At 40.9% G+C, this 27,028-nt stretch overlaps 1 protein-coding gene across 1 annotated transcript in view; it reads right to left on the minus strand.

Moving 5' to 3' along the window:
- The window catches only part of LOC146612659 (uncharacterized), a 30,312-nt gene extending 14,568 nt beyond the window's left edge, over positions 1-15,744 (minus strand). Inside the window, exon 1 of the mRNA XM_085342982.1 lies at positions 15,645-15,744. Coding sequence (XP_085199108.1) covers positions 15,645-15,744 — 100 coding nt within the window. The remainder of the gene's footprint in view (positions 1-15,644) is intronic.
- Between the last annotated feature and the right edge of the window lie 11,284 nt (positions 15,745-27,028).

A 27,028-nucleotide genomic window follows, 5' to 3' on the forward strand; every position in this document is an offset into this window, starting at 1 on the left:
TATTTCCCACCCTGATTTACGAATAAATTCTTTACAAATCCTACCATGTGAATTCATGGATTTTTTTTCACATTCTGTCTCTCACAGTTGAAGTGTACCTCTGGTGCAAATTACTGACCTCTGTCATCATTTTAGGTGGGGAACTTGCACAATCGGTGGCTGACTAAATACTTTTTTGCCCCACTGTACATATAGGACCTTGGGGGTGGGCACAGTACACGACATCCAGTAGACCATCAGGGTGTACAACTTCCCCTCTGGCACCGTTGCCCACCTCTCAATTTTAAATACACGTGTACAATACTTTTTGTAAATAGTCAACAGTGCAATAGACCTCAATACTTGAAATGTGCAATTCACTTGTATTTTTATTTTTATTCCTATTTATTCTATTTATCCCCTTCGTATATTTTATTTATATTTGTCTCTGTATTTATATGTGTGTGTGTGTGTGTGTGTGTATATATATATATATATATATATATATATATATATATATATATATATATATATATATATATATAATATTCTGTAACTTCTGTCGGTGCTGTGCTTTTTTGGAAATCGAATTTCCCAGAGGAACCCAACCGAGGGATTAATAAAGTTCTATCTTATCTTATCTTATCTTACATTGAGGGCTATCGGGAGGGGCTATGCGCTAACCTGATGCTCTCTGGCATGTAGCTCCATGCCCTCCTGGGTTTTAAATTCACCTTAGAACACACATGCCTCAACACTTCATATGAGTGGGCGGAGGGAGGGTTTTGAGTCTTCACGAACCCCCGTTCTCTGTTTCCTGTTGGGGCGAGAGGGCTGGGAGGAGGAGTTGGCCATCCAATTGGGGTCTGGAATTTGGGGCCTCCCTGCTGCTTCGGAGTCGGGGTGGTCTGCCTCTCTCCATCCCAGGGAAAATGGTTACACTACCTGGGTCTGGGTGCAGTTTCCCCCTCTAGGGGCAAGGGCACCTAGACCTGGGGTATAGAGAACGCTTGGCTAGTGTGATTGTGTGTACAGTGTCTATTTATCTCTGTCTCCACGTTGGATGAGTGCTGAGTATTTGCATATGAAAGCATGAGGGTGGGAATGGATGTTCGTATCTGTGTGTGCCTGTTTGTCTGTGTCTATATGTCAGGTCGGGTATCAGACGCCAGCCATCTAGAGACATCTCAGGCCCTCGAAAGTATGGAGGCCTATCCCCCCCACCACCACTCCCCCTGTCGGTGGCAGACGCCCTCGGACATCGGTGCGTTGGTGGTTCTTGGTGTCCGGGGATGGGCGTTCAGGTATGTACCGGGGTGCCTTTGGCCAGAGTGGGCCTGGAGCTCGGTCCACTCTGGCACAGCTGGTTGCCGGCGGAGCATACAGGTGCATCACTGCAACCCCCTCTGGCTTCTGCTCCGCTGCTGCTGCTGAGTGACCCCTCATCTGGGGCTCTCCTCAGCTCTTTCTGGGGGAGTGGCATGGTTGCCCCTCAGTTGGTCTTCCTTCGTCTCTTGTGCTCTGAGGGTCTCTGGATGTCTGGAGCTTTGATCTCCTCCATACCTGCTTCATGCTCTAGAGGACGGGGCTATGGCTCCCCACACCCTCTAGCAGATCATTACATGAAGGAACTGTCATGGTCTGGGTGAGTGCGGGGTTTTTCCACTCTGCTGGGCTCCACCGTCAGGCAGAGACTCCAATCAGCTTTCACACCTGATTCCAATCCAAGTCACCAGTATATAAGACCAGCACTCACAACAGACCTCTGCCAGATCTACTGCTAACTCACGTTAGTGCTAAGCTGCCAAGCCCTTTTGAGAGCCTCTTAACAATTGCATTTCTCCTCACCGTGTTTTCTTTGTCATAGGATGCACCTGGCCGTCACACTTCACAAGCTGAACTACACACATCTCCACCTGGACGCTGGTTCTCTGTCATCTGGTTGCTTCCTTTTCATCATAAGACTCACCTGCCTGCCTCCCTGCCAGGTCTCTTGCTCCAAGTATATTCTGGACTCTCTCTGGACACTACTCTCCCGGACCCCCTTGGACACTCCCTCCTCGCATGACACTTTAACCTGCAATGCGTAAGCCCTAACCACCACAGTCTAATCCTTCGGCTATGATTCACTAGACTGCCACTGACTGCATGTCTCTTCTCATTATAGTGACTGTGTACCTCCACCCAAGCCGCTGCCCCTTTTTCCATTCAGAGGATCCGTCTATGAAATCTTGCACCTAGTCATAGCACTCAGTTTCATGTTCATAGTTTGGCCTCATAGTTCTCAGTTCATAGCTTCCACAGTTCAGTTCATAGCATTCTCCGTTCATAGCATTCATAGTTTCCTGCTTTGTAATTTAACTAGACACTGTAAATAAAGCACTGTGTTCACACCCATTTTACCTCCCTCTGTGTCTGCATTTGAGTCCACAGCCACCCACAGCCTGGCCCTCTCAGCCGTAACAGGAACAAGTGCGCTCATGTTCACAGGTGTACACACGGTTGCTCAGAGACACAAAGTACACCTTTTTTGGCTGCTACCTCAAAGCACACTGTGCGCTGTTGATCTTACGCGCTGAATAATAATATTCAATATTTAGTATTTACTGTTATATTCATAGATTATCGCAATGATGTTTTTTATTATATTGCTCTCTTTCTTTGCTTGTTTTCTCTTTTTTCCTTCTCAATACGTGATCCGGGTGATTGATTTATGTATTTTTTGTCTGTTTGTTTTTGTTTTTTGCCCATGATCACTGTTCCTCTTCCCCGCTGTTTTTCTTTCCCTACCTCTTTCCTACCTAACAGTTTGGGGGCTTGTCCTGTGGTATTGGGGTGGAAGTTGGAGGTTTGGACGGTCCGAGGTTGTCGAACGGACAGGCACGAGCCAGTGGTCTGACGTGAGTGGACATAAGCCGGCTTATACAAAGGTAAGGCACTACCTGTTGAATTATTTCCAAAGTGTGCCAAATTGGACATGATTAAATTAAAGTCTACTCACTGAAATTACTGGTAGATGTCTGTTTTGATTTTGATGAAAAAATCTCATGAGAACTGAAGTAATGATAATGAAACGTTGAAAGTGACAGTACTGAGTATTTAAAGCATTTGGACTGCTCATTGAAGTTAAAGCAGTCGGACTGCTGAGAAAAGTTAAAGCAGTTGGACTGCTGAGTGAATTTAGTTTGATAGGGAATTGGTCATTTTGTGGGTTAAAGTCCCCATTGGTTTTAGGTTGGACCTGCGTCAGTCATACACTTTTTTTGGGGTGTTGACTGTTGTTTCAAAGTATTATAAATTATTATAGAACGGCAGTTGGACTGCTAAGAAGCGCATAGCCCGGAGGTTACGCTCCCTCCTGGCCGTGGACGCGCGACCTTGACCTGTCGGCGAACAGGGTTAGTTCAGTTTGGCTTAACTGTGGGGTACAGGGCATCCTGGAATAAGCTAGTGGTTGGACCACTTTACCGTTTGGAACGGTATCTGCGCTTTTTTGGGCAGCAAAGGTTGGACCTTGGGTGTTGGACACTTTTAAATTGAGTTAGGGACTTTAGAGATGAGGCCAGAAACTGTTGGACAGATACTGGTTAACTGATCACAAAAAAGTTGGACTTTTTCGGTTGGACCGTTAACTTAAATTTGTCAAAATTGTGTAGGCGCTAAATCTGTCAGGCCTTACAGTGATTGTAAATATAAGACGTCTTTGTAACATAAAATAACAGAGCTTTGTGTGAGGCTGTGTGTGTGACGTCAGCGCGCTGCAGCGCTGCGAGCTATTTTTAGACTGTGTGTGAACATGCAAAAGAGGTGGCTGCTGTGAGGCGCACAGAGGACTTTTGCTTCCTGTTTAGTGTGTTTTTGAGTTTTATAATTATGATTTGCAAACAGTGATACGTGCCTGTAATTAAAACGCTGATTTTGCTGATTATAATATTACAAATAAGGTTTTGAATGACTAGGGTGAATGTTTGATGTTTGGATGGGTTTTGATAGAGAAGAGACAAATCGTGCATGATTTAGACCGGCACTTCAGTCGGCAGAGTAAGATTGTGTGATAAATACAGGGGTGATTTGTTTCAGTTTTGTGGTGTGAAATATGTTGGGTTTTAAAACTGAGGTAGAGAAAGGAGAAATAAAAGGAGAGTGGAGAATTATTGAGAAGTAGAAAGAGGTGTGTGTTGTGGGACTGGCATGTAGTCTGCACTGTAAAGGTGGGCGTGTTGCCTGCTGGTCTATTTAACAGTGATGAAAATGATATTAAATAAATCTCTTAGTGTGTTAATACAGGTGGCTACGGGCCTGGACCAACTGCCCCCCACAAGCACAGCGGCCGAAGCAAAATTATAGTAATGGAAACCACACTCAGCAAGAATCAGCAGCTGTGGAAAAGTCAGCAGCTAGCAGAGAATTAAAGGAGAAATTAAGAGAAGTTTTTAACACATAAAATTGGGGCCAACAGACTTGTGGAGGTTGGGAAGGCGTCCGGAGCATCACAACAAAAGGTGAAACAAAAACACACACAAGCAGAGAAATGTTAGAGAAATGCCTCGTTTGAGAAAAAAGTTTAAATAACCCACCTACAAACGCACACACACGCAATGAAGAAACAGTTTACATTCATGAACACGTGAAGATTTTCCAGCAAGGTTAAAGCAGCGAAACTTAACATACACCTGCTGTTAAGTAATAAAGTTTATCCACTACTAACAAATAAACTCTCTGGGTTGCAGGACAACAACTTAACTTCAAAAAAAAAAAAAAGAGAGACATTGGTCTGACCAACCAGTGATGACACGACAAATTTAGTGGTAAAAAGATTCAAATTGTGACATGTTTTCTGCTGATTGATTAATACACGTGATTACTGAATGAAAGAAAATTCCTTTTTTGAGCTTTTAAACATGATCTTAAGAATTTTAACATGTACCTGTGTTGTCCTGTCAGCTTGGTGGGTTATGAGTTGATTATATGGTGAGAAAAAACAAAAAAAAGGGGGAGAGAAGGCTGACACAGGGCCTGACCCCGTTGTTTCTCCCCTCTCTGAATAACACAGCCAACATAACATCATTTTCCTGTTTGTCCGTTTTTGTTTTGTTTTTGTTTTGTTTTTGTTTTGTTTTTTCTCTTTATGCTTGATTACAGGCTGCCTTGTCGGCCCGGAAAGCCGAGGCTGACCTGGACTCCTGCTCTCCCCTCTACCATCTTTGCTCACTCCTCTACCACCTTTGATGTGACCCTGACCAAATGCTACAGCAGCTGGACCCACAACAACAACCTGAAAATGTCAACACTGCTGCAGGAAAACAATCTCATGCAGCGGAGACGGAGAGCGTTAAATCCAAGGCCTGTTTCACTACACGGGGGAGATTTCCAGACAGCTTCAGCTGACAGAGCTGTGACGAGATGCCCATTAAGCCCGGATGAAAAGTGAGGCCGAGCAGAAAAATGCTGACCTTAACAACTCTGCATTAAAACTGTGCAGGACAGTGACGGACCAACACTGATGATCGGGCAGCAAAAAGGGCGTGCCAGAGACAGGAGGAGTAACTGAGGTCAGGAGGCACCTCAGAATGGACAAAAGCACCAGAAGAAAATAAGCTGAAGGCTCAGGTGTCGGGGCTCGGCCAGGAGCTGACCTCTGAGAAGAGCCGAACAGCAGAGCCGCAGAAGGCCGTGGAAGCAAAGCAAGGGAAACATCAATGGACTTCAATCTGATGTGTACGGAAAAGACTCTGAGGTTTCTGCCCTCAGTAAGAGCTCAAGGCATCAGAGCAGAAACTGAGCATGGCTCAGGAGGAGCTGGCTGATAATCGAACCCATCAGTCAGGCTTGTAGTCCCAGACACAGGACTTGAAATCAGGCTGGAGCTTGCTGGAGCAGGAGGTCGCCAAACCTGACCAGAAGCTCCAATAGCAGGAGCAAACCCTGAAGGAGCTACATAAGCAAAAGGGTCAAGTTAAGGAGGAGCGGAACAAGAAGAAGATGCAGGACACTGGAGAAAAGGACTGCCTCAATTGGGGCCAGAACCAGTATGGACAGAACTTTGAGCAGCAGCATCAATGGATGCAAACAGACTGAAATGGAGGAGGGCAGGACCCCAGGGCACGCTTCAGGCCGTGGTTTACCCAGAACACCAGAACAGGAAGGTGATGAACACAAACACACACACAAACACACACATCTACATGCATTGACTCAGAATGAAGAGAAACACACATATGAACACATATGCACTCGTTGATTGAGTGAGAACTGACACACACACACACACAAATCGAAATGCTGATTCAACTCACTGAGAAGTATATACACACACACACACGCTGATGCAATGAAGAATGCTTTACTAACAAATGCTGCACACAAACATCCAAATACAGAATCTGTTACAACAACAAGAAGCCATTGATTGTTTATTGGTTAAATGCAGTTCATGTCACCCAGAGGGCATTTGTGTAGATTTGGGGGACAAGGACTAAGGAAGTTTGGTTATGAAAACAATGTCTGTGCGTGATGTCTGTTTATGGCTCAAGGCCTCCACTGAATTGTTTACTGTGCTTCACACAGCCTGATAAGGAGCAGTGGTACAGAGTGAAAATGATGAATTAACAGTGAGCCTTATTTCGGAGCATCACGTTGTTGTGAGTGAGATTTAATTGAAGGAGGAACACACTGAAAAAAAAGGGGCCAGCCCTTGGATTTACGTAAGCATCTCGCGTGTATTTGACACAATTGCCTCAGGCTTTAAAGATCTGTACGAAATTCTGGTTTCCAGTGTGAGAGAAAAAGCCATGCAGTTATTAGAGCTAGGTTAATGTATGATTCTAAATTATCCATGAATGTAAGGGTAAACGGCTGTTTGTTTCTATCTGATAGACTGGTCGGCTGTCCGGGGTGTACCCTGCCTGGTAACCTATCACTTCAGGGTTATTTCTCAGCCCTGTTGCAACCAGGATAAAGATAGGAGGATGGCAGTTGTTGTAGACCCCTTCAATTTTTATGGTAACCATGATCTAGATTTTGTTGAACCGCATGCAATATGAAGACAACATGTAGTATTTAAGTGACCAAGTAGTATTTGGATAAAAGTTACTGAATAGTGTTGAAATAAACTGACAGAATTGAAGTCAAAGGAACTTGCAAAGAAAAGCGTCTGGACTTCTTTAAGTTGCTTGAAGACGTTTCACCTTCAGCCGAGAAGCTTCTTCAGTTCTAAGGTCAAATGGTGGAGAGTCCCAGATATAAACCTAGTGGGAGTAACCCCCCACAGAGGGACAAAAGGACCCCCTGATGATCCTCTAATCACCTGAGCCAAGGTTTGAAACTGGGTGTGGGTCCCAATCAGCCAAAGTTTCGGGTGTGTTCATTGTGAAACCTGGCCCCACCTTATCATGCGAATTCCTGAGGTCAGATGGCCCAGGATGTGAGTGGGCGTTAAGGCGTCTGGGAAGGGATCTCAAAACTGGATTATAGATGGCAGAGAGTTGGTGTCGTAAACCCCCGCCTCTGTTCAAAGATGGCCGCTCACAGTGGACATAGATGGCTTCTTTCACTCCTCTTTCAAACCATCTGTCCTCTCTGTCCAAAATGTGAACATTGGCATCCTCGAAAGAGTGTCCTTTGTCCTTAAGATGCAGATGGACTGCTGAGTCTTGTCCTGTGGAGGTGGCTCTTCTGTGTTGTGCCATGCGCTTGTGAAGTGGCTGTTTGGTCTCTCCAATGTAGAGGTCTGAGCATTCCTCGCTGCACTGTACAGCATACACCACATTGTTAAGTTTGTGTTTTGGCGTTTTGTCTTTCGGGTGAACCAGTTTCTGTCTGAGTGTGTTGCTGGGTCTGAAATACACTGGGATGTCATGCTTGGAGAAAACTCTCCTGAGTTTCTCTGATACGCCGGCTACATAGGGGATGACAATGTTGTTGCGTCTGTCCTTCTTATCCTCCCTCGCTGGTGTCTGATCTTCTTTTCTGTGCCTCTTTGCTGACTTTAAGAACGCCCATTTAGGATAGCCGCACGTTAGGATCAATATGCCGATCAATATGAAATTCGATATATGCTAATTTTGTATGAAGTACATGACTGATAATAATAATAATGGATTGGATTTATATAGCGCTTTTCAAGGCACCCAAAGCGCTTTACAATACCACTATTCATTCACACACTGGTGGAGGCAGCTACAGTTGTAGCCACAGCTGCCCTGGGGCAGACTGACAGAAGCGAGGCTGCCATATCGCGCCATCGGCCCCTCTGGCCAACACCAGTAGGCAAGTAGGGTAAAGTGTCTTGCCCAAGGACACAACGACCAGGACAGAGAGCCCAGGGATCGAACCAGCGACTTTCCGGTTACAGATGCGATTCCCAACCCCCTGAGCCACGGTCGCCCCGTGATAACTGTTCTGTCCTGAGCTTTTGTTTTTACAGCACCCACTTGACCACACCAACAGTTTCTCGCCACCAAAAAGGGGGTACTGTCAAAGAATAGGGAGGAATATCATCAAGACTGGGAAAGGTAAGCCCCGAAGGGGGTGATAACACCAAAACTTTCACTTATGGTCAAATTCTCAAAATTTGACCCCAAACTTGAAAATTCTTCAAACATTTAGAGACTGTCATGGTCCTGCGGCCATGACTCAGTGACTTTGTGTTTGTGTTCTTTATTGTTATTATTCTCTTTATTATTCATGGGCTGTTTTGGGATGGTTTGTGTTTTGGGATTTTAGATACTGGGTTCTGGGTTTGTGCTCCCTCTATTGGTCCCTGGTGTCAGTGTTCTCCTGTCTCGTCAGGTTAACCAGGTCCAGCTGTGTCTCCCACCTGCGTGTGATTTCCCAGTGTCTCTCTGTGTACTTATGGTGTGTGTTTGCCTCTGTTCCTCGTCGCGTCGTCTGTGTTCATACCCTGTGAAATCCCCTGCGTGCTCTCCCTGCTGTTCTCCCTTCATGTTCAGGTTTGCTACTCCTTTGTGTAGTTTCTCCCAGTTTAGTTCGTCCTTAGTTCTGTTTTGCCATCTCCACTTTATGTTTGGTATTGTTAATAAATCACCCTCACGTCTGGATAAGTGCTGCATTTGAGTCCTCCTTCCACTCTTCACACGGCCGCTGCCCCGAGCCGTGACAGAGACAGAGTGGATAAACATAATGTCGCAAACCACATAAGGATGGAGCATTTGAATCGATAAGATGGTGAAATAACACGCCGTAAAAGGTTGATCATGTTGATTATGTTTATTCCAGTATGCAGAGCAAGGTTATTATCATTAACGAAAACTAACAAAATAATGAAAAATAGAAGTGAAAAAACATTTTCATTAACAGAAATATAATAAAAACAAAAAAGGAAAACTAACTAAAACCGTAATGAGTGTTCACAAAACTAACTAAAAGTAACTGAATTTATAGCAAAAATGTGTTTAGTTTCATTGATGTGTGCGTGTCCTACAATCCGATTGTTCAGTCTGACGTCACTGGCCGTGTCTGGGTCTAAACTCCGCTGCAGGTCCATATATCAGACGATCACTATGGCATTACTGAGAGTTGAAAAACTGTCTAAAGTCTTTCATCTTTAATAAAATGATCAGCGTTCTGCTCTACCAGGTGTAACAATTGAGTTTAACATCCAGGCATCCATGAAAACGGAATTTATGACATTTAACGGAGTTAGAAGTTAGCAGGGAGTTAGCTCGCTAGCTTCTATCTAAATACAATATAGAATGTCCTGACTGCGGGGTTTTGGAAACAAATTAAAACGTACAGCTCTGCTATCACTTCCAGCATAAATGAAGACAGAAAACTAGACAGCAGTGACGTTTGTAGGGTTACTGAAGTTGGGCTAGCTGGTATATAATGATGTGCTACGTGACCGCTAGCGACACAGCTATGTTAGCATAATATAAACAAGCTAACTTTTTTTCCACTCGATAAAAGTTACCGTGAGTTTTCTCGGTGGTCAGGAACAAATGTAATCGCATGGCAGGATGCTGTAAAAGGACCAGGAGAACAACTGAGATAATCCATCCACAATACGAGGTTAGTCATTCATATACTGCTGCATGGGTTGGGCTGTAGTTACATCCTAAGGTTTTAAAAAACTGAGCTTAAATAAATGATTAGTGGTAATAAAAGCCGAGGGAGGTCAATAGGGATCACTAACTGTTTTAGGAGCTTCTTGAGATCAAATAGAAGAAAATACATAACATTAAACATGTTAACAATACAAAAGCCATATTAAACGCAGACTACTTTGGACCCGGAAGTAGGATTCGTCACGTCATCACTGAACAACCGGATAGTCAAGGGTGAAAATGAAGTTTAGTTTCCAGATTTTTGCTTGCTGTCTCATTATGCCAGCAGGTGGCAGTACGTTAGTCGAGTCATCTGTGGTGCTGCCAGTAGTGCCAACTTAGCGACTTTGTCGCTATATTTAGCGAGTTTTCAGACCCCTTAGCTAAGAAGACGCGAAAGCGTATATCACTTTTACTCTCAACAAGCGGCGGGTGCTGTAACGCAGTCAGTTCTTCTTCTATTCTTTTACTCTTATGCTGTTTTGTGGATCACAAGGTTTAAAACTACTTATAAACACACACACACAAAGTGACTCCATCAGAGTGCCTATTTCGGGTCACTTTTGCCGGTCCAAGCCCAGATAAAGAGCAGGGTTGGAATTGTATCAAAAAATACAATAATTGCTAAAAGAAATTTAATTTGTAGTTCTGAATAGATTCTAAATGCATTTAGGACGTTTTTTACTCACTTTATGTCTCTTCCACGATGTTATTTCTCTCTCCATCAGCATAGGTTACAATGAGATTAGCATGACCAATTATGCAAATTAGGGTTAGCCATTTGCTGCTCCGTCCACGCGCAGAATCATGTCAGGAAAAGCTGGGAGAAAGCGCCAGAGTCCAACTTGGGATCACTTTGAATATGACTGTGTTTTGGATAAAGCAAGTGTCTGGCAGTGGAAAGAGACAAATTGAGGGGCAAATAAGGGACATTTCTAAAGGGGAAAAAATCCCACAAACCTTAAAGTGCACTTGAAAAGCTCACACAAGAAGGCTAACCTAGCTTACCTTGAGGAGGTACGGGAGCACACTCAACCCTCATCCCCAGAAAACAGAAGCTAACCCCAGACAAGGCAGCGTGATAAAACCCGAGACAACAGGACTGGGATATCTACATAACTGTGTGAGTCAGTTGCCTTCAAAAAGTTTATCAATTCACTTGAACCAAAATTACGAACACCCGGTGCTGCAAGAGTTAATAGTTAATAGTCTCAACACCCAAGGATAAGCAGAAGAGCATGACGGATACGATGAAACTGGGATTTTGTTACACTTAATTTTTGCAAACACAACTAAAACTATAACTGAAACTAATTAAAACTAAACTGAAACTAAGGATTTTCAAAAAAATAAAAACTAAACTAAACTAGCAAACAATTGGTAAAAACTAATTACAACTGATATAAAATTGAAAATTTGAAGTCAAAGCTGAATAAAAATAGAAACTAATGAAAATTGCAAAACTATTAAAACCCTGGTGCAGAAATTGGCAAATCTGACCAGGAAATGTTATAAAATGGATTGTCGGAACAGTCAGCGTTAAAGTCACCTTTGACAGTCCAGACTAAGATGGCGTTGGACATCTTCAGGGCGGAAAAGGGTTGGTGTGACCAAGGTGTGGTTTGGCTTGTTGTATGTATATTTCAAGATGATACAGCTCTAGATGAACCAGTTGCCAGGGCATGGAAGGAGGACAGACTCATTAAATGAGGAGAAGGAATTTCCTGGGATTGGAGATCCTCTGGGTGAGTGGTTGACTAAAAGCATGCATAGATTAAAAGCTATTTTTCGTTATTGATTGGTAATAGATTGATAATTGGCCACATTTACAGCTGTATTGACTTGTTGTGGACGTAGTCGACTTCAGGTTTAAACACTCTAATTAACAGATTGAAAATAGAGACATTAAAGGAAGAGTATGCAGCGCCACCCTGTCAGATGCCAGTGACGGTGGGGCTCAGTGATGAATCAGGTGAGCTGCATTCATGGCTGAATCAAGACAAAGATTCCCCTGCTGTGGTCAGTGAGGGAAAAACAGGGGGAAATAAACTTAAAAGAGGCATGGATAAACGTTTATGTGTGAAGTTAACGGGACAAAAGGGGGTGTTTTACTGTTATTTTAGCATCAGCATTATTGTTACATCAGAATCATAGAACAAGCATTGCATTAATCATTTATTGAAGCTTTTGACATTATACTAACATTTGTGTTCCAGTGATTGTTATAACCTCAGGTTAATCTTCTATTTACAGGTGTCAGGATAATCATATGATCTACCATTGCAGGTGTAACCATGATCATTTCTATACATATTGCAGTTTGTTGCTCATTATAGAGTTGTGCTCAAGTTAATAAGGGTTAAAAGCTACAGTCAACGCGATGTCTGGCTGATCTATAGACTGGAGTGACTTTGGGCATGGAAGGCCGCACGCGCTTACATAACACAGATATCATGCTTTTCTTGGTGATCTTTCATTCAGTTATATCTTTTGCTAAGTTTTAAGTAGTGGCAGTTAATTAAACGACATTCATTTAATATTACATACCTGATTCAGAGCATTACACACAGATCAACTTAACAATCTGCAAAACTTTGTAGCTGCAATATTGTGTCTCCATAAGGGACAGTTGGCTCCAGGAGATAGGTGGGAGTCAGTGCCTGTCCTCGAGAAGGAGAGAATCTTCCTTTGCTGTGTCAACAAGTTCATATTCAAGTGGAGTTCATATTAATACAGGTTTTGTTTCTTGGCAATTCTGCAGACGCAGGCTCTGGGCGGAGCCAGGAGTTGAACAGATCTAACATGACAATTAAATTGGTTTCATTCCCTGGCACAGGCTGACAGGACTGGAGCAACGACACTGGATAGGAGACGGTCTCATACCTTCTAAGATATGAGGTCACTAACCTTTTCCTTTAATTTTCTAGCTCCGTTGGTTTGACACATGGGAATGTGTCAAAAAAGGGGGGGAAGTTGAGTTTTAACATCAAACAAGGGTTATATAAACATTTTTATGACCTCATTTGTGTTTTAATAACTTAGGTGTGGTAAAGCTTAAGCTAATAGTGACCCAGGAGGTTTCCGGACTTTTTTAGAGAATCAGTGAGAAGCATAAATCATTATTTCCATGTTTAAGCATTAATCATTGAAATGAACTGAATAGCGTTTAGAAGATAAAATGCCTGTGTTCATGAGAAGCTGAGTACCACACTGGAGAGGAAACCGTGGGACAGTGGGCGGAAGCAAACACATGATTTTTGGGGGGCAAAGGTTAGGATTAAAAATGGCTAATTTGTTTTTGATGTCTTTTGTTAAAATGAGTGGTTTTAATAATTTTCAGACACACCTTGCAAATGTGCTTATAATGAGTTGGCACTCGGTCTTTTGAAGGTCATAAGCTTCGTTCGGCGTGATGGTCCGGACTGATAAAGTGTAGGAAATGCCTTGAGTGCAGAGGGCTAAATGCAAACACGCTTACACACACATAGGATATGATTAGAATAAGTCCCTGGGACATGCTGAATATTCTAAACCAATTCTGAATCACCAGAAGATGAGTAGATAACAACATTAGATTATTAGGGCTAGGCAGAGAGGTGTTTTGGTTTTCTGTCTCTTACAGAGAAAGGAACAGACACCAGACGAGGTCACAGATATACAGGGATCCTTCACAGCAGAGACAGACACGGTGACTGCCGAGACACCAACTGGGTCCAAGTGTCATGGTGTTTGGGCTCCAGCTAGTCACCTCAAAAGGATGGATCCTATAAACACAGCAATAACCATGAAGGGGGTGGCGGAAATCCAGGGACACCAGACCAACGAGGTTCGAGAGGCTCTTGGGCAAAGGGGGACACGTTCCTGATCTTTTTCTGGAGGACACACAGGACCCGAGGATACACAGATCGTAGTTTGAAATCGGGGCAGAATAATCCCCTGATCTGTGCAACGACTGAAGGGTTGTCTAACCCCTGAGGTTGAAGAAAGAAGAGCAGAGGATCACCCAACTGGAAGACACTGGTAGCTGCAGCAATAAAATAAAGGCTAAATGCTCCTTGGACAGAGGTTCTAGTCTGAGTACGTCTGAAGGGTATAAGGTAGCACCAAAATAAAGCTGTGGGAGAACGGGGGAGTGTCATCTGTACCGGCTACTGTTGTAATAATAGTTTTTCTTGCATCTGAACTGCGCAAACACAGAGGTCATCTCACATTTGGTTCGCCCAACAGGGGGACAAAGGGCCTCAGGAGTGAGAAGAAATGAACCCGGTCACACTGGATTACAGGGTGTAGGTGAGCTCTCTATTCTAAAGAGCTCATCAGGGGGAGTGTGAGATTATAATATTATTTTATGCCATGTTATACCCCTAATTAAAGATTGTGAATTATTATGTAGTTTTGGTTTGCATTATTCTCCTGAATTAGAAGAAGGTGATAACTATTGCATTTGTTAAACTGAATTGCATTACATTAGACTGCTGATTTATTGTGAATGAATGATATTGTTTTATGATGCATTATACTGCTGAGTTATAAGAAATACTGTTCACAGAAAGTCATCACCTTATTTGTCTGATTAGAAGAGAACATGCTGGAGTTTTCTGCCCCATCTCAGCAGGAGCAGATAAACAGGGAGCCAAGGTCGTAGCTTAGGCGCCGTGTGAGAGAAAGCATGTGAATGTTTAGGCTTTTATGATTAGGTGGGGGCCACTAGAGGCTATAAGAGTTTGATCAATGCTCCACCATTTTGAGATCTGATGCTGTCTGCGTACAGTGTCCATCTCCCACGCGTGTGTTCATTAAAATCATCGTTTGACTCAACCCAGCCGGACCAGTGTTGTTATTGTGGTTTTTCCTCTTGTATCCATCCCCAATATTTGAATCCGTAACACTACCTTTCTTTCTCCCTTTTCTGTCCCCCAGTCATGTCTGTCCTGTTTGTAGCAAGTGAAAATAAAATAAAATAAACAATAAAAATAAAAATAAAAATAAAAATAAAGGTCAGTCAAATGGACCAATACAGGCCATTTGGTAAAGTAAATCCATTGGGCATCTTTCTTGTCCTTTACACAATAATTCTGACGGCAAAAGAACCAAACGGGACAGGTGTGGGAAAAAAAGACAAAAATAAATATGAAAAATTATCAAGATAAAGGAACAGTCCTGATCACTTTCACACTTCTATATTTATACTGGGTGCAGTTAAAACCACGAGGCAACCTCAGGAAAACTGCAGTTCGTCTGGTTGCCAAAGAGGCAGGCTCCAAAAGGGAGTTATTCCCCAGAGTCCTCTATTTATATCCAAGTTTACTACATACAAATCATGTTTACAGTCTGCTATAACAGTTTGGTCTCTGTGGATAGAGTCTCCCTTCAAAACAACTGCAGGGTGAATTATTTTATATCATGTATCTGATACTGGAGTTAGGGGCGTGGCTACTTTGACTGACAGACAGCTGGAGTGATGGGAACCTGCTCAGGCTCATGTCTGCTGCTACAGCTCATTTCGACTCTTGTGTTTTCAGACTTTGGGACCATCTCAAACTTGGTTTTAAATGATGAAAGTTTGTGAGGCATCAAGAATCTTTACATGTGAATTCTTACCAGGGATGAGCGAGTCACTGCGGCAGTCGTACAGCATCCCGACGCTGAAAGGCCGACCGAGCGCCGCCACCTCCATCGTACTGCCCCATGTACCATCCATCCTTCAGTCTAATCTGGAAAAAACAGAAAAAGTTTGAGGTTGTTTTTCTGTCCAGATGTTTCTTTTTATACTCATTACTATATCTGACAACATCTGGAATAGTTCCACCTGGCACCTCCTGGGTGAGACAGTGACACTGTAGTAGGTTGTAAAATGTTGCATGTTCAGTTTTATGGAAACAAACTGTTTCTGTTTATACCTGTCAATATTTCCTCTTATACATTTACATACTAAGATAAAACCTTGTTACATTAGTAGATGGTGATCCTGCACAGGTGTGGATCCACTGGAAGCATACAGCTAAAGTTTCAAGCATTCAAAGATCTTTACTGATCCACGGCTACTGCAAAACCTCCTCTGAAATGGTTCTAAACTAAAGTCAGGTAGTAACTGTCAGATACTCTTTTGAGACACGCAGTTTTCTTTGTAGTAGTTTGTCCTCATGAGTATCAGTAGGCTGGCAGCAGATCACTTCCAGAATGTTCATAATCTAAGAGATTTTAAATAAAATTCTATTAATTTTATATTGCACGAAATCAAAACAACAGTTACTTCAAAGTGCTTTATATTGTACAGTACAGACCAGAAAAATATAGAGAAAGCCCAACAATCAGACCATCTAGTGTATAAACTCATGAAAAGGTGACTGAAGAAGATACACTTCAGCAGGTTAAGCCTATTGTGGCATAACTAAGGGAGGATTCAGGGTCACCTAATCCACCCCAATCTATGTGCTTTATCAAAAAGGAAAGTTTGATGCCTAATCTTAAAAGTAGAGAGTGTCTGTCTCTTGAATCCAAACTGGGGAAAAATGATGCTTAAAAATTAACTTTAACAATCAGATGAAATTAAACCTCTGTATAGAACAAGAAAAAATATATAATGTCCATTTATTTAATTCAATTCAATTCAATTTTATTTATATAGCGCCAAATCACAACAAAAGCTGCCTCAAGGCGCTTTATCTTGTACAGTAGATACAGAGAAAAACCCAACAATCATATGACCCCCCTATGAGCAAGCACTTTGGCGACAGTGGGAAGGAAAAACTCCCTTTTAACAGGAAGAAACCTCCGGTAGAACCAGGCTCAGGGAGGGGCGGCCATCTGCTGCGACCGGTTAGGATGGGAGAAGGAAAACAGGATAAAGACATGCTGTGAAAGAGACACAGAGATTAATAACAGATATGATTCAATGCAGAGAGGTCTGTTAACACATAATGAGTGAGAAAGGTGACTGGAAAGGAAAAACTCAATGCATCATGGGAATCCCCCGGCAGCCTACGTCTATTGCAGCATAACTAAGGGAGGATTCAGGGTCACCTGGTCCAGCCCTAACTATATGCTTTAGCAAAAAGGAAAGTTTGAAGCCTAATCTTAAAAGTAGAGATAGTGTCTGTCTCCCAATCCAAACTGGAAGCTGGTTCCACAGAAGAGGGGCCTGAAAACTGAAGGCTCTCCCTCCCATTCTACTTTTAAATACTCTTGGAACAACAAGTAAGCCTGCAGTGCGAGAGCAAAATGCTTTAATAGGGTGATATGGTACTACAAGGTCATTAAGAGAAGATGGGGCCTGATTATTTAAGACCTTGTATGTGAGGAGCAGGATTTTGAATTCAATTCTGGATTTAAGAGGAAGCCAATGAAGGGAAGCCAAAACAGGAGAAATATGCTCTCTCTTTCTAGTCCCTGTCAGGACTCTTGCTGCAGCATTTTGGATTAACTGAAGGCTTTTCAGTGAGTTTTTTTGGACATCCTGATAATAATGAATTACAGTCGTCCAGCCTGGAAGTAATAAATGCATGAACTAGTTTTTCAGCGTCACTCTGAGACAGGATATTTCTAACTTTAGAGATGTTGCACAAATGGAAGAAAGCAGTCTTACATATTTGTTTAATATGTGCGTTGAAGGACCTGTCCTGGTCAAAAATGACTCCAAGGTTCCTCACAGCGTTACTGGAGGCCAGGGTAATGCCATCCAGAGTAAGAATCTGGTTAGATACCATATTTTTAAGATTTTCAGGGCCGAGTACAATAACCTCAGTTTTATCTGAATTAAGGAGCAGAAAGTTAGCGGCCATCCAGGTCTTTATGTCTTTAAGACATTCCTGCAGTTTAACTCATTGGTGTGTGTTATCTGGCTTCATGGACAGATAGAGCTGGGTGTCATCTGCATAGCAGTGAAAATGTATGCTATGTCTTCTAATGATACTGCCTAAGGGAAGCATGTATAATGTAAACAGAATTGGTCCTAGCACTGAACCCTGTGGAACTCCATAATTAACCTCAGTGTGTGAAGAGGACTCTCCATTTACATGAACAAACTGGAGTCTATTAGATAGATATGATACAAACCACTGCAGTGCAGTACCTGTAATACCTACAGCATGTTCTAATCGCTCTAATAGGATATTATGGTGAGTCCACTGTCAGAGGCCATAAGATCATTTGTAACCTTCACTAAAGCTGTTTCTGTGCTGTGATGAGCTCTGAAACCTGACTGAAACGCTTCAAATAAGCCATTCCTCTGCAGATGATCTGTTAGCTGTTTGACAACTACTCTTTCAAGGATTTTTGATATGAAAGGAAGGTTGGAGATTGGCCTACAATTAGATTATTAAGATGTTTGTGTGACCACTGAGTTAATAAAAGAAATGCGAGAGAGGGCCAGAGTTGAGACGTTTGAGGTTCAGTGAAGAGCACACAGCTCTGAGATTCTGACTGGGCTCCCATTGCGCAAGTTAAAACTGAATTCATATGAATTTAAGCATTTAAATTAAAAAAAGATAACTAAAGTCAAAAGCAAATAAGAAATCTAACCACAGTACTCACTGCACAAAGGTTTTGGTCTCTGAGGTTGTTCTGACTTCTGTCTCTGAAGTCTCTTTAAGGAACAAACTTTGCACACATTTGGCTTTTATAGGAAGTGCAAAGAGGAGGGGCTGATTTCTCAGAAATGGTGTGACCTGTGTGTGTGTGTGTGTGTGTGTGTGTGTGTGTGTGTGTGTGTGTGGGTCTGTTACAGGAAATGAACATGTCTGCATGCCCATAAAAGGAAATTGGCTGATGTGTGTATTGTGCAATGAGTGAGAGAGAGACGTGTTAAAAATCTAGATAGAAGAATTAGAGAATGGAAGTGCTAAGAAATAGTAATGAAAATGATATTAAATAAAAGTCTTAGAGTGTTAATACAGGTGCCCATGGACTTGGCTCAACCTCAAAACATGAATACAGGGGCAAAATGATAGATTAACTTAATTGGGACAAAAACAGGCCAGGCTTTGGCTTAAAATTTTACAGCTTGACCACTAATTCTGTCCTTATCCTGAGAAGAAGCTTAAAGGACAGTCAATCTCCTGCTGAAGACAGAAGACAGACAGAACAACACTGTGCACTTGAAGAATTAACAGCAGGCAAAAGACAGTGCAACTGGCCTAAGACACTGAAGGGTCTAGCAGCATGTATCAATACGACTGTGCATGGGAACATGCACTGGTAGGTCCCCCAAGTATGTCCGCAGTAGTGAAGGAAGCTTTTTTTGGATTAATTTTCAACTCCGGCGTTTGCATTTTAAGTGGTTGAAGGCTCAGAAATGTTTGTTGTTCATAGACGAGAAAAGCAGAGCCATCAGGGCAACATAAAAAAACGAAGATAACAATCAGCAGAAAGGTTCAGTGGTCTAAAGCAGTAAACTGCAACTTTCAAATTTGCCAGCCATGCCAGCAGCTCTGTGCACTGTTTTTCACTTACTTTCACTTTTGTTTTTAGTGTTAACCTGTCTGTTATGGGCTGGTTCAGTTAGAAAATGTGACAAAGTGAGATTATTTTAAAAAGCTGAAATAGTTTAGTGAAACAAAAATGATGAAGCTAAAGGTAGTAAGAAAATTAAAGGTTTCAACTGTTGTCTGTTACAAGAAAAAAAATACTGACTTGATACGAATAGTCATATGAATTTAAGCATTTAAATTAAAAAAAGATAACTACAGTCAAAAGCAAATAAGAAATCTAACCACAGTACTCACTGCACAAAGGTTTTGGTCTCTGAGGTTGTTCTGACTTCTGTCTCTGAAGTCTCTTTAAGGAACAAACTTTGCACACATTTGGCTTTTATAGGAAGTGCAAAGAGGAGGGGCTGATTTCTCAGAAATGGTGTGACCTGTGTGCATACATACATATGGGTAGGGAGAATCACATGTCAGACTTGTTATACAGGATTTACAAAAACAAAAGAAAAATACATGACTTTTTAGAATATCTTAAGCACCCACACTTTATTATTGCAGTTTAAATGTATTCATGGTCAGTTCATACATATACATATCTTATTCTTGAAACTTTCTTATACTCTTCTCCAATTAAACTTCAGTTTTTATATGAACATACACACATTTGTTTGCTGCGTCAGTAGTGCCAGAAAGTTATGAAATACAAGTGAATAAAATGGAACAAAGTACAGGTAAAATTGACAACTGATTGGGGAAAAGTACTGAAAACTGTTACAAGATAAACATATGTTCTTAGTGCTTATTTTCTGATTACATTGTTTTATGTATTTTAATAATAAAGGCTTGTAAAGCAAGGCCATTTTTGACTCATAAACCAAGTGCTTAGCCAGACTGAAGAACAGGAAATCTAGGGTAGAGCTGCAGAAGTATATTAATAAACACAGGAAACCAGACAGAAAAGCGGAACTAGTAACATACAAGGACTTGTTTATATCGAAACTATGTGTGACGTGTGAAGGACCAAAATAACACCTATAGAGACACGTTTTTAACTTCTAATACTAGAGGTTCTGCAACTGGCTTTGGGTTGTGCAGGGCTCTCTCTTCCGGAAGATCATTGAATAAATAATTATAAATGTTTTGACCACTCCTGAGTCGGGTTTTCTCTGTTCTATCATGGGGATCAAAGAATCGGGTTTAATATTTGGTGTTTCCGCCTGGTTCCTTTGCGACAGAGAGAACAAATGTGGCCGAAGGTTGGATCTGAAATGAGGCGAACAGAAGACCGGTCTAAAAAGATTTAAAGGTAAGGACAAGACTGTTCAAAAAAAACAAATTGTCCATGTTGGGTGAATTCTAAATTATCTGTTCGGTGAGTTGACGATCTTAACTATTAAATTGGCTCAGTAGTGGTAAAACTAAATTTCTGAGAATAAAGGTAAAGCTTCGGGGTAACAATAATGAAACTTTTAGAATGACAGTACTGAGTTAAAGGTAATATGGTAATTTCATGGTGAAACAAGAAAAGAAGTTAATGTGTTTTTAAGAAAAGATAGGATAATAGGTAATTGGTCATTTGTTTGTGGGATTTAACTCCCCAGTGGGTATAAAGCCGGGCTTGGACATCAATAAAACTACTTGTGGGGTTTTGTATAGTGTTTTCAAATTTTTAAAATTGCTTTAGAACGGAAGTAGGACTTCTAAGACTGCACAAGTTCAGGAGGGGGAACCCCCTACCTTTTACAGATGTGTAAAAGGACTCTGCGGCGTCAGGATTATCCCAGGTGGCTCTGGGAGGACTTGGGTCCCTTCTTAATAGTGAGTGGTAATGACTGCTTTTTCGTCTGGAATGATTTCATGCATTTTTTGTCCTGCAGAAACCGGGTTTTGGGCGTGAAGCCTTAACTTAAAACTTCGGGTAAAGCCTTGGGTGTGAAATGCCTGAAATAGAGCTTCGGGTAAAGTTTTGGTTGGTGAACGCTTTTAAATTGACTTAGAGTTTTAGAAATCGGGCCACAGTCCGGGACTGATACTGGTTAATTGGTCAGAAAAAGGTTAAACCTTAGGTGAAAAGGTTGTTAAATTTGTCAAAATTGTGTAGGAAAAGTCAGAAAGTCTAGTACCAGCAGATGTTTGTGTAAAAGTACATCTTGACATTTGGTGTCTCTGTTATACGTATAAATGTGTGAATATATAGTTAAGTGTAAATTTGCCCTTTGGATGAAAGGTCAAGAGTGCATATTGTTTTGAAAGTGTGAGAGAAAAGGGTGTGTGTGTGTGTGTGTGTGTGTGTGACGATTTTTTAAGGAAGTTCAGGGAAGTGTGCAAAAATGCTGATGAAAGTACTGTGTGAATTGTGTTACAGAGCTGAGCTAAAATGATGGTGATGTGTGTGGAAAAAACTGTTAATTGTTCTGAAGATTTGTGCCAAAAGAGCTTTGCTAACCACACTGAGGATTTTGATGTGAATGCTTGCAAATGCAAAGAGCTGAGGATATTTGTGTGTGTGTGTGGGTTCTTTTTATATTAGAATTAGTAGAGTTATAGAGGGTGTATAGAGTGGAAACATAAAAACAAGAGTTTGAGTAGGGTGAAGAAACTTAGGAAATGCAGCGAAATGAAGTGTGTGTGTGTGTGTGTGTGTGTGTGTGTGTGGGTGGGTCTGTTACAGGAAATGAACATGTCTGCATGCCCATAAAAGGAAATTGGCTGATGTGTGTATTGTGCAATGAGTGAGAGAGAGACGTGTTAAAAATCTAGATAGAAGAATTAGAGAATGGAAGTGCTAAGAAATAGTAATGAAAATGATATTAAATAAAAGTCTTAGAGTGTTAATACAGGTGCCCATGGACTTGGCTCAACCTCAAAACATGAATACAGGGGCAAAATGATAGATTAACTTAATTGGGACAAAAACAGGCCAGGCTTTGGCTTAAAATTTTACAGCTTGACCACTAATTCTGTCCTTATCCTGAGAAGAAGCTTAAAGGACAGTCAATCTCCTGCTGAAGACAGATGACAGACAGAACAACACTGTGCACTTGAAGAATTAACAGCAGGCAAAAGACAGTGCAACTGGCCTAAGACACTGAAGGGTCTAGCAGCATGTATCAATACGACTGTGCATGGGAACATGCACTGGTAGGTCCCCCAAGTATGTCCGCAGTAGTGAAGGAAGCTTTTTTTGGATTAATTTTCAACTCCGGCGTTTGCATTTTAAGTGGTTGAAGGCTCAGAAATGTTTGTTGTTCATAGACGAGAAAAGCAGAGCCATCAGGGCAACATAAAAAAACGAAGATAACAATCAGCAGAAAGGTTCAGTGGTCTAAAGCAGTAAACTGCAACTTTCAAATTTGCCAGCCATGCCAGCAGCTCTGTGCACTGTTTTTCACTTACTTTCACTTTTGTTTTTAGTGTTAACCTGTCTGTTATGGGCTGGTTCAGTTAGAAAATGTGACAAAGTGAGATTATTTTAAAAAGCTGAAATAGTTTAGTGAAACAAAAATGATGAAGCTAAAGGTAGTAAGAAAATTAAAGGTTTCAACTGTTGTCTGTTACAAGAAAAAAAATACTGACTTGATACGAATAGTCATATGAATTTAAGCATTTAAATTAAAAAAAGATAACTACAGTCAAAAGCAAATAAGAAATCTAACCACAGTACTCACTGCACAAAGGTTTTGGTCTCTGAGGTTGTTCTGACTTCTGTCTCTGAAGTCTCTTTAAGGAACAAACTTTGCACACATTTGGCTTTTATAGGAAGTGCAAAGAGGAGGGGCTGATTTCTCAGAAATGGTGTGACCTGTGTGCATACATACATATGGGTAGGGAGAATCACATGTCAGACTTGTTATACAGGATTTACAAAAACAAAAGAAAAATACATGACTTTTTAGAATATCTTAAGCACCCACACTTTATTATTGCAGTTTAAATGTATTCATGGTCAGTTCATACATATACATATCTTATTCTTGAAACTTTCTTATACTCTTCTCCAATTAAACTTCAGTTTTTATATGAACATACACACATTTGTTTGCTGCGTCAGTAGTGCCAGAAAGTTATGAAATACAAGTGAATAAAATGGAACAAAGTACAGGTAAAATTGACAACTGATTGGGGAAAAGTACTGAAAACTGTTACAAGATAAACATATGTTCTTAGTGCTTATTTTCTGATTACATTGTTTTATGTATTTTAATAATAAAGGCTTGTAAAGCAAGGCCATTTTTGACTCATAAACCAAGTGCTTAGCCAGACTGAAGAACAGGAAATCTAGGGTAGAGCTGCAGAAGTATATTAATAAACACAGGAAACCAGACAGAAAAGCGGAACTAGTAACATACAAGGACTTGTTTATATCGAAACTATGTGTGACGTGTGAAGGACCAAAATAACACCTATAGAGACACGTTTTTAACTTCTAATACTAGAGGTTCTGCAACTGGCTTTGGGTTGTGCAGGGCTCTCTCTTCCGGAAGATCATTGAATAAATAATTATAAATGTTTTGACCACTCCTGAGTCGGGTTTTCTCTGTTCTATCATGGGGATCAAAGAATCGGGTTTAATATTTGGTGTTTCCGCCTGGTTCCTTTGCGACAGAGAGAACAAATGTGGCCGAAGGTTGGATCTGAAATGAGGCGAACAGAAGACCGGTCTAAAAAGATTTAAAGGTAAGGACAAGACTGTTCAAAAAAAACAAATTGTCCATGTTGGGTGAATTCTAAATTATCTGTTCGGTGAGTTGACGATCTTAACTATTAAATTGGCTCAGTAGTGGTAAAACTAAATTTCTGAGAATAAAGGTAAAGCTTCGGGGTAACAATAATGAAACTTTTAGAATGACAGTACTGAGTTAAAGGTAATATGGTAATTTCATGGTGAAACAAGAAAAGAAGTTAATGTGTTTTTAAGAAAAGATAGGATAATAGGTAATTGGTCATTTGTTTGTGGGATTTAACTCCCCAGTGGGTATAAAGCCGGGCTTGGACATCAATAAAACTACTTGTGGGGTTTTGTATAGTGTTTTCAAATTTTTAAAATTGCTTTAGAACGGAAGTAGGACTTCTAAGACTGCACAAGTTCAGGAGGGGGAACCCCCTACCTTTTACAGATGTGTAAAAGGACTCTGCGGCGTCAGGATTATCCCAGGTGGCTCTGGGAGGACTTGGGTCCCTTCTTAATAGTGAGTGGTAATGACTGCTTTTTCGTCTGGAATGATTTCATGCATTTTTTGTCCTGCAGAAACCGGGTTTTGGGCGTGAAGCCTTAACTTAAAACTTCGGGTAAAGCCTTGGGTGTGAAATGCCTGAAATAGAGCTTCGGGTAAAGTTTTGGTTGGTGAACGCTTTTAAATTGACTTAGAGTTTTAGAAATCGGGCCACAGTCCGGGACTGATACTGGTTAATTGGTCAGAAAAAGGTTAAACCTTAGGTGAAAAGGTTGTTAAATTTGTCAAAATTGTGTAGGAAAAGTCAGAAAGTCTAGTACCAGCAGATGTTTGTGTAAAAGTACATCTTGACATTTGGTGTCTCTGTTATACGTATAAATGTGTGAATATATAGTTAAGTGTAAATTTGCCCTTTGGATGAAAGGTCAAGAGTGCATATTGTTTTGAAAGTGTGAGAGAAAAGGGTGTGTGTGTGTGTGTGTGTGTGTGTGACGATTTTTTAAGGAAGTTCAGGGAAGTGTGCAAAAATGCTGATGAAAGTACTGTGTGAATTGTGTTACAGAGCTGAGCTAAAATGATGGTGATGTGTGTGGAAAAAACTGTTAATTGTTCTGAAGATTTGTGCCAAAAGAGCTTTGCTAACCACACTGAGGATTTTGATGTGAATGCTTGCAAATGCAAAGAGCTGAGGATATTTGTGTGTGTGTGTGGGTTCTTTTTATATTAGAATTAGTAGAGTTATAGAGGGTGTATAGAGTGGAAACATAAAAACAAGAGTTTGAGTAGGGTGAAGAAACTTAGGAAATGCAGCGAAATGAAGTGTGTGTGTGTGTGTGTGTGTGTGTGTGTGTGTGTGGGTGGGTCTGTTACAGGAAATGAACATGTCTGCATGCCCATAAAAGGAAATTGGCTGATGTGTGTATTGTGCAATGAGTGAGAGAGAGACGTGTTAAAAATCTAGATAGAAGAATTAGAGAATGGAAGTGCTAAGAAATAGTAATGAAAATGATATTAAATAAAAGTCTTAGAGTGTTAATACAGGTGCCCATGGACTTGGCTCAACCTCAAAACATGAATACAGGGGCAAAATGATAGATTAACTTAATTGGGACAAAAACAGGCCAGGCTTTGGCTTAAAATTTTACAGCTTGACCACTAATTCTGTCCTTATCCTGAGAAGAAGCTTAAAGGACAGTCAATCTCCTGCTGAAGACAGAAGACAGACAGAACAACACTGTGCACTTGAAGAATTAACAGCAGGCAAAAGACAGTGCAACTGGCCTAAGACACTGAAGGGTCTAGCAGCATGTATCAATACGACTGTGCATGGGAACATGCACTGGTAGGTCCCCCAAGTATGTCCGCAGTAGTGAAGGAAGCTTTTTTTGGATTAATTTTCAACTCCGGCGTTTGCATTTTAAGTGGTTGAAGGCTCAGAAATGTTTGTTGTTCATAGACGAGAAAAGCAGAGCCATCAGGGCAACATAAAAAAACGAAGATAACAATCAGCAGAAAGGTTCAGTGGTCTAAAGCAGTAAACTGCAACTTTCAAATTTGCCAGCCATGCCAGCAGCTCTGTGCACTGTTTTTCACTTACTTTCACTTTTGTTTTTAGTGTTAACCTGTCTGTTATGGGCTGGTTCAGTTAGAAAATGTGACAAAGTGAGATTATTTTAAAAAGCTGAAATAGTTTAGTGAAACAAAAATGATGAAGCTAAAGGTAGTAAGAAAATTAAAGGTTTCAACTGTTGTCTGTTACAAGAAAAAAAATACTGACTTGATACGAATAGTCATATGAATTTAAGCATTTAAATTAAAAAAAGATAACTACAGTCAAAAGCAAATAAGAAATCTAACCACAGTACTCACTGCACAAAGGTTTTGGTCTCTGAGGTTGTTCTGACTTCTGTCTCTGAAGTCTCTTTAAGGAACAAACTTTGCACACATTTGGCTTTTATAGGAAGTGCAAAGAGGAGGGGCTGATTTCTCAGAAATGGTGTGACCTGTGTGCATACATACATATGGGTAGGGAGAATCACATGTCAGACTTGTTATACAGGATTTACAAAAACAAAAGAAAAATACATGACTTTTTAGAATATCTTAAGCACCCACACTTTATTATTGCAGTTTAAATGTATTCATGGTCAGTTCATACATATACATATCTTATTCTTGAAACTTTCTTATACTCTTCTCCAATTAAACTTCAGTTTTTATATGAACATACACACATTTGTTTGCTGCGTCAGTAGTGCCAGAAAGTTATGAAATACAAGTGAATAAAATGGAACAAAGTACAGGTAAAATTGACAACTGATTGGGGAAAAGTACTGAAAACTGTTACAAGATAAACATATGTTCTTAGTGCTTATTTTCTGATTAC

Source organism: Diplotaxodon limnothrissa, linkage group LG19 (assembly GCF_057381915.1).
Source record: "Diplotaxodon limnothrissa isolate DT_005_m linkage group LG19, D_limnothrissa_male_GT1.1, whole genome shotgun sequence".
Classification (NCBI taxonomy): domain Eukaryota; kingdom Metazoa; phylum Chordata; class Actinopteri; order Cichliformes; family Cichlidae; genus Diplotaxodon; species Diplotaxodon limnothrissa.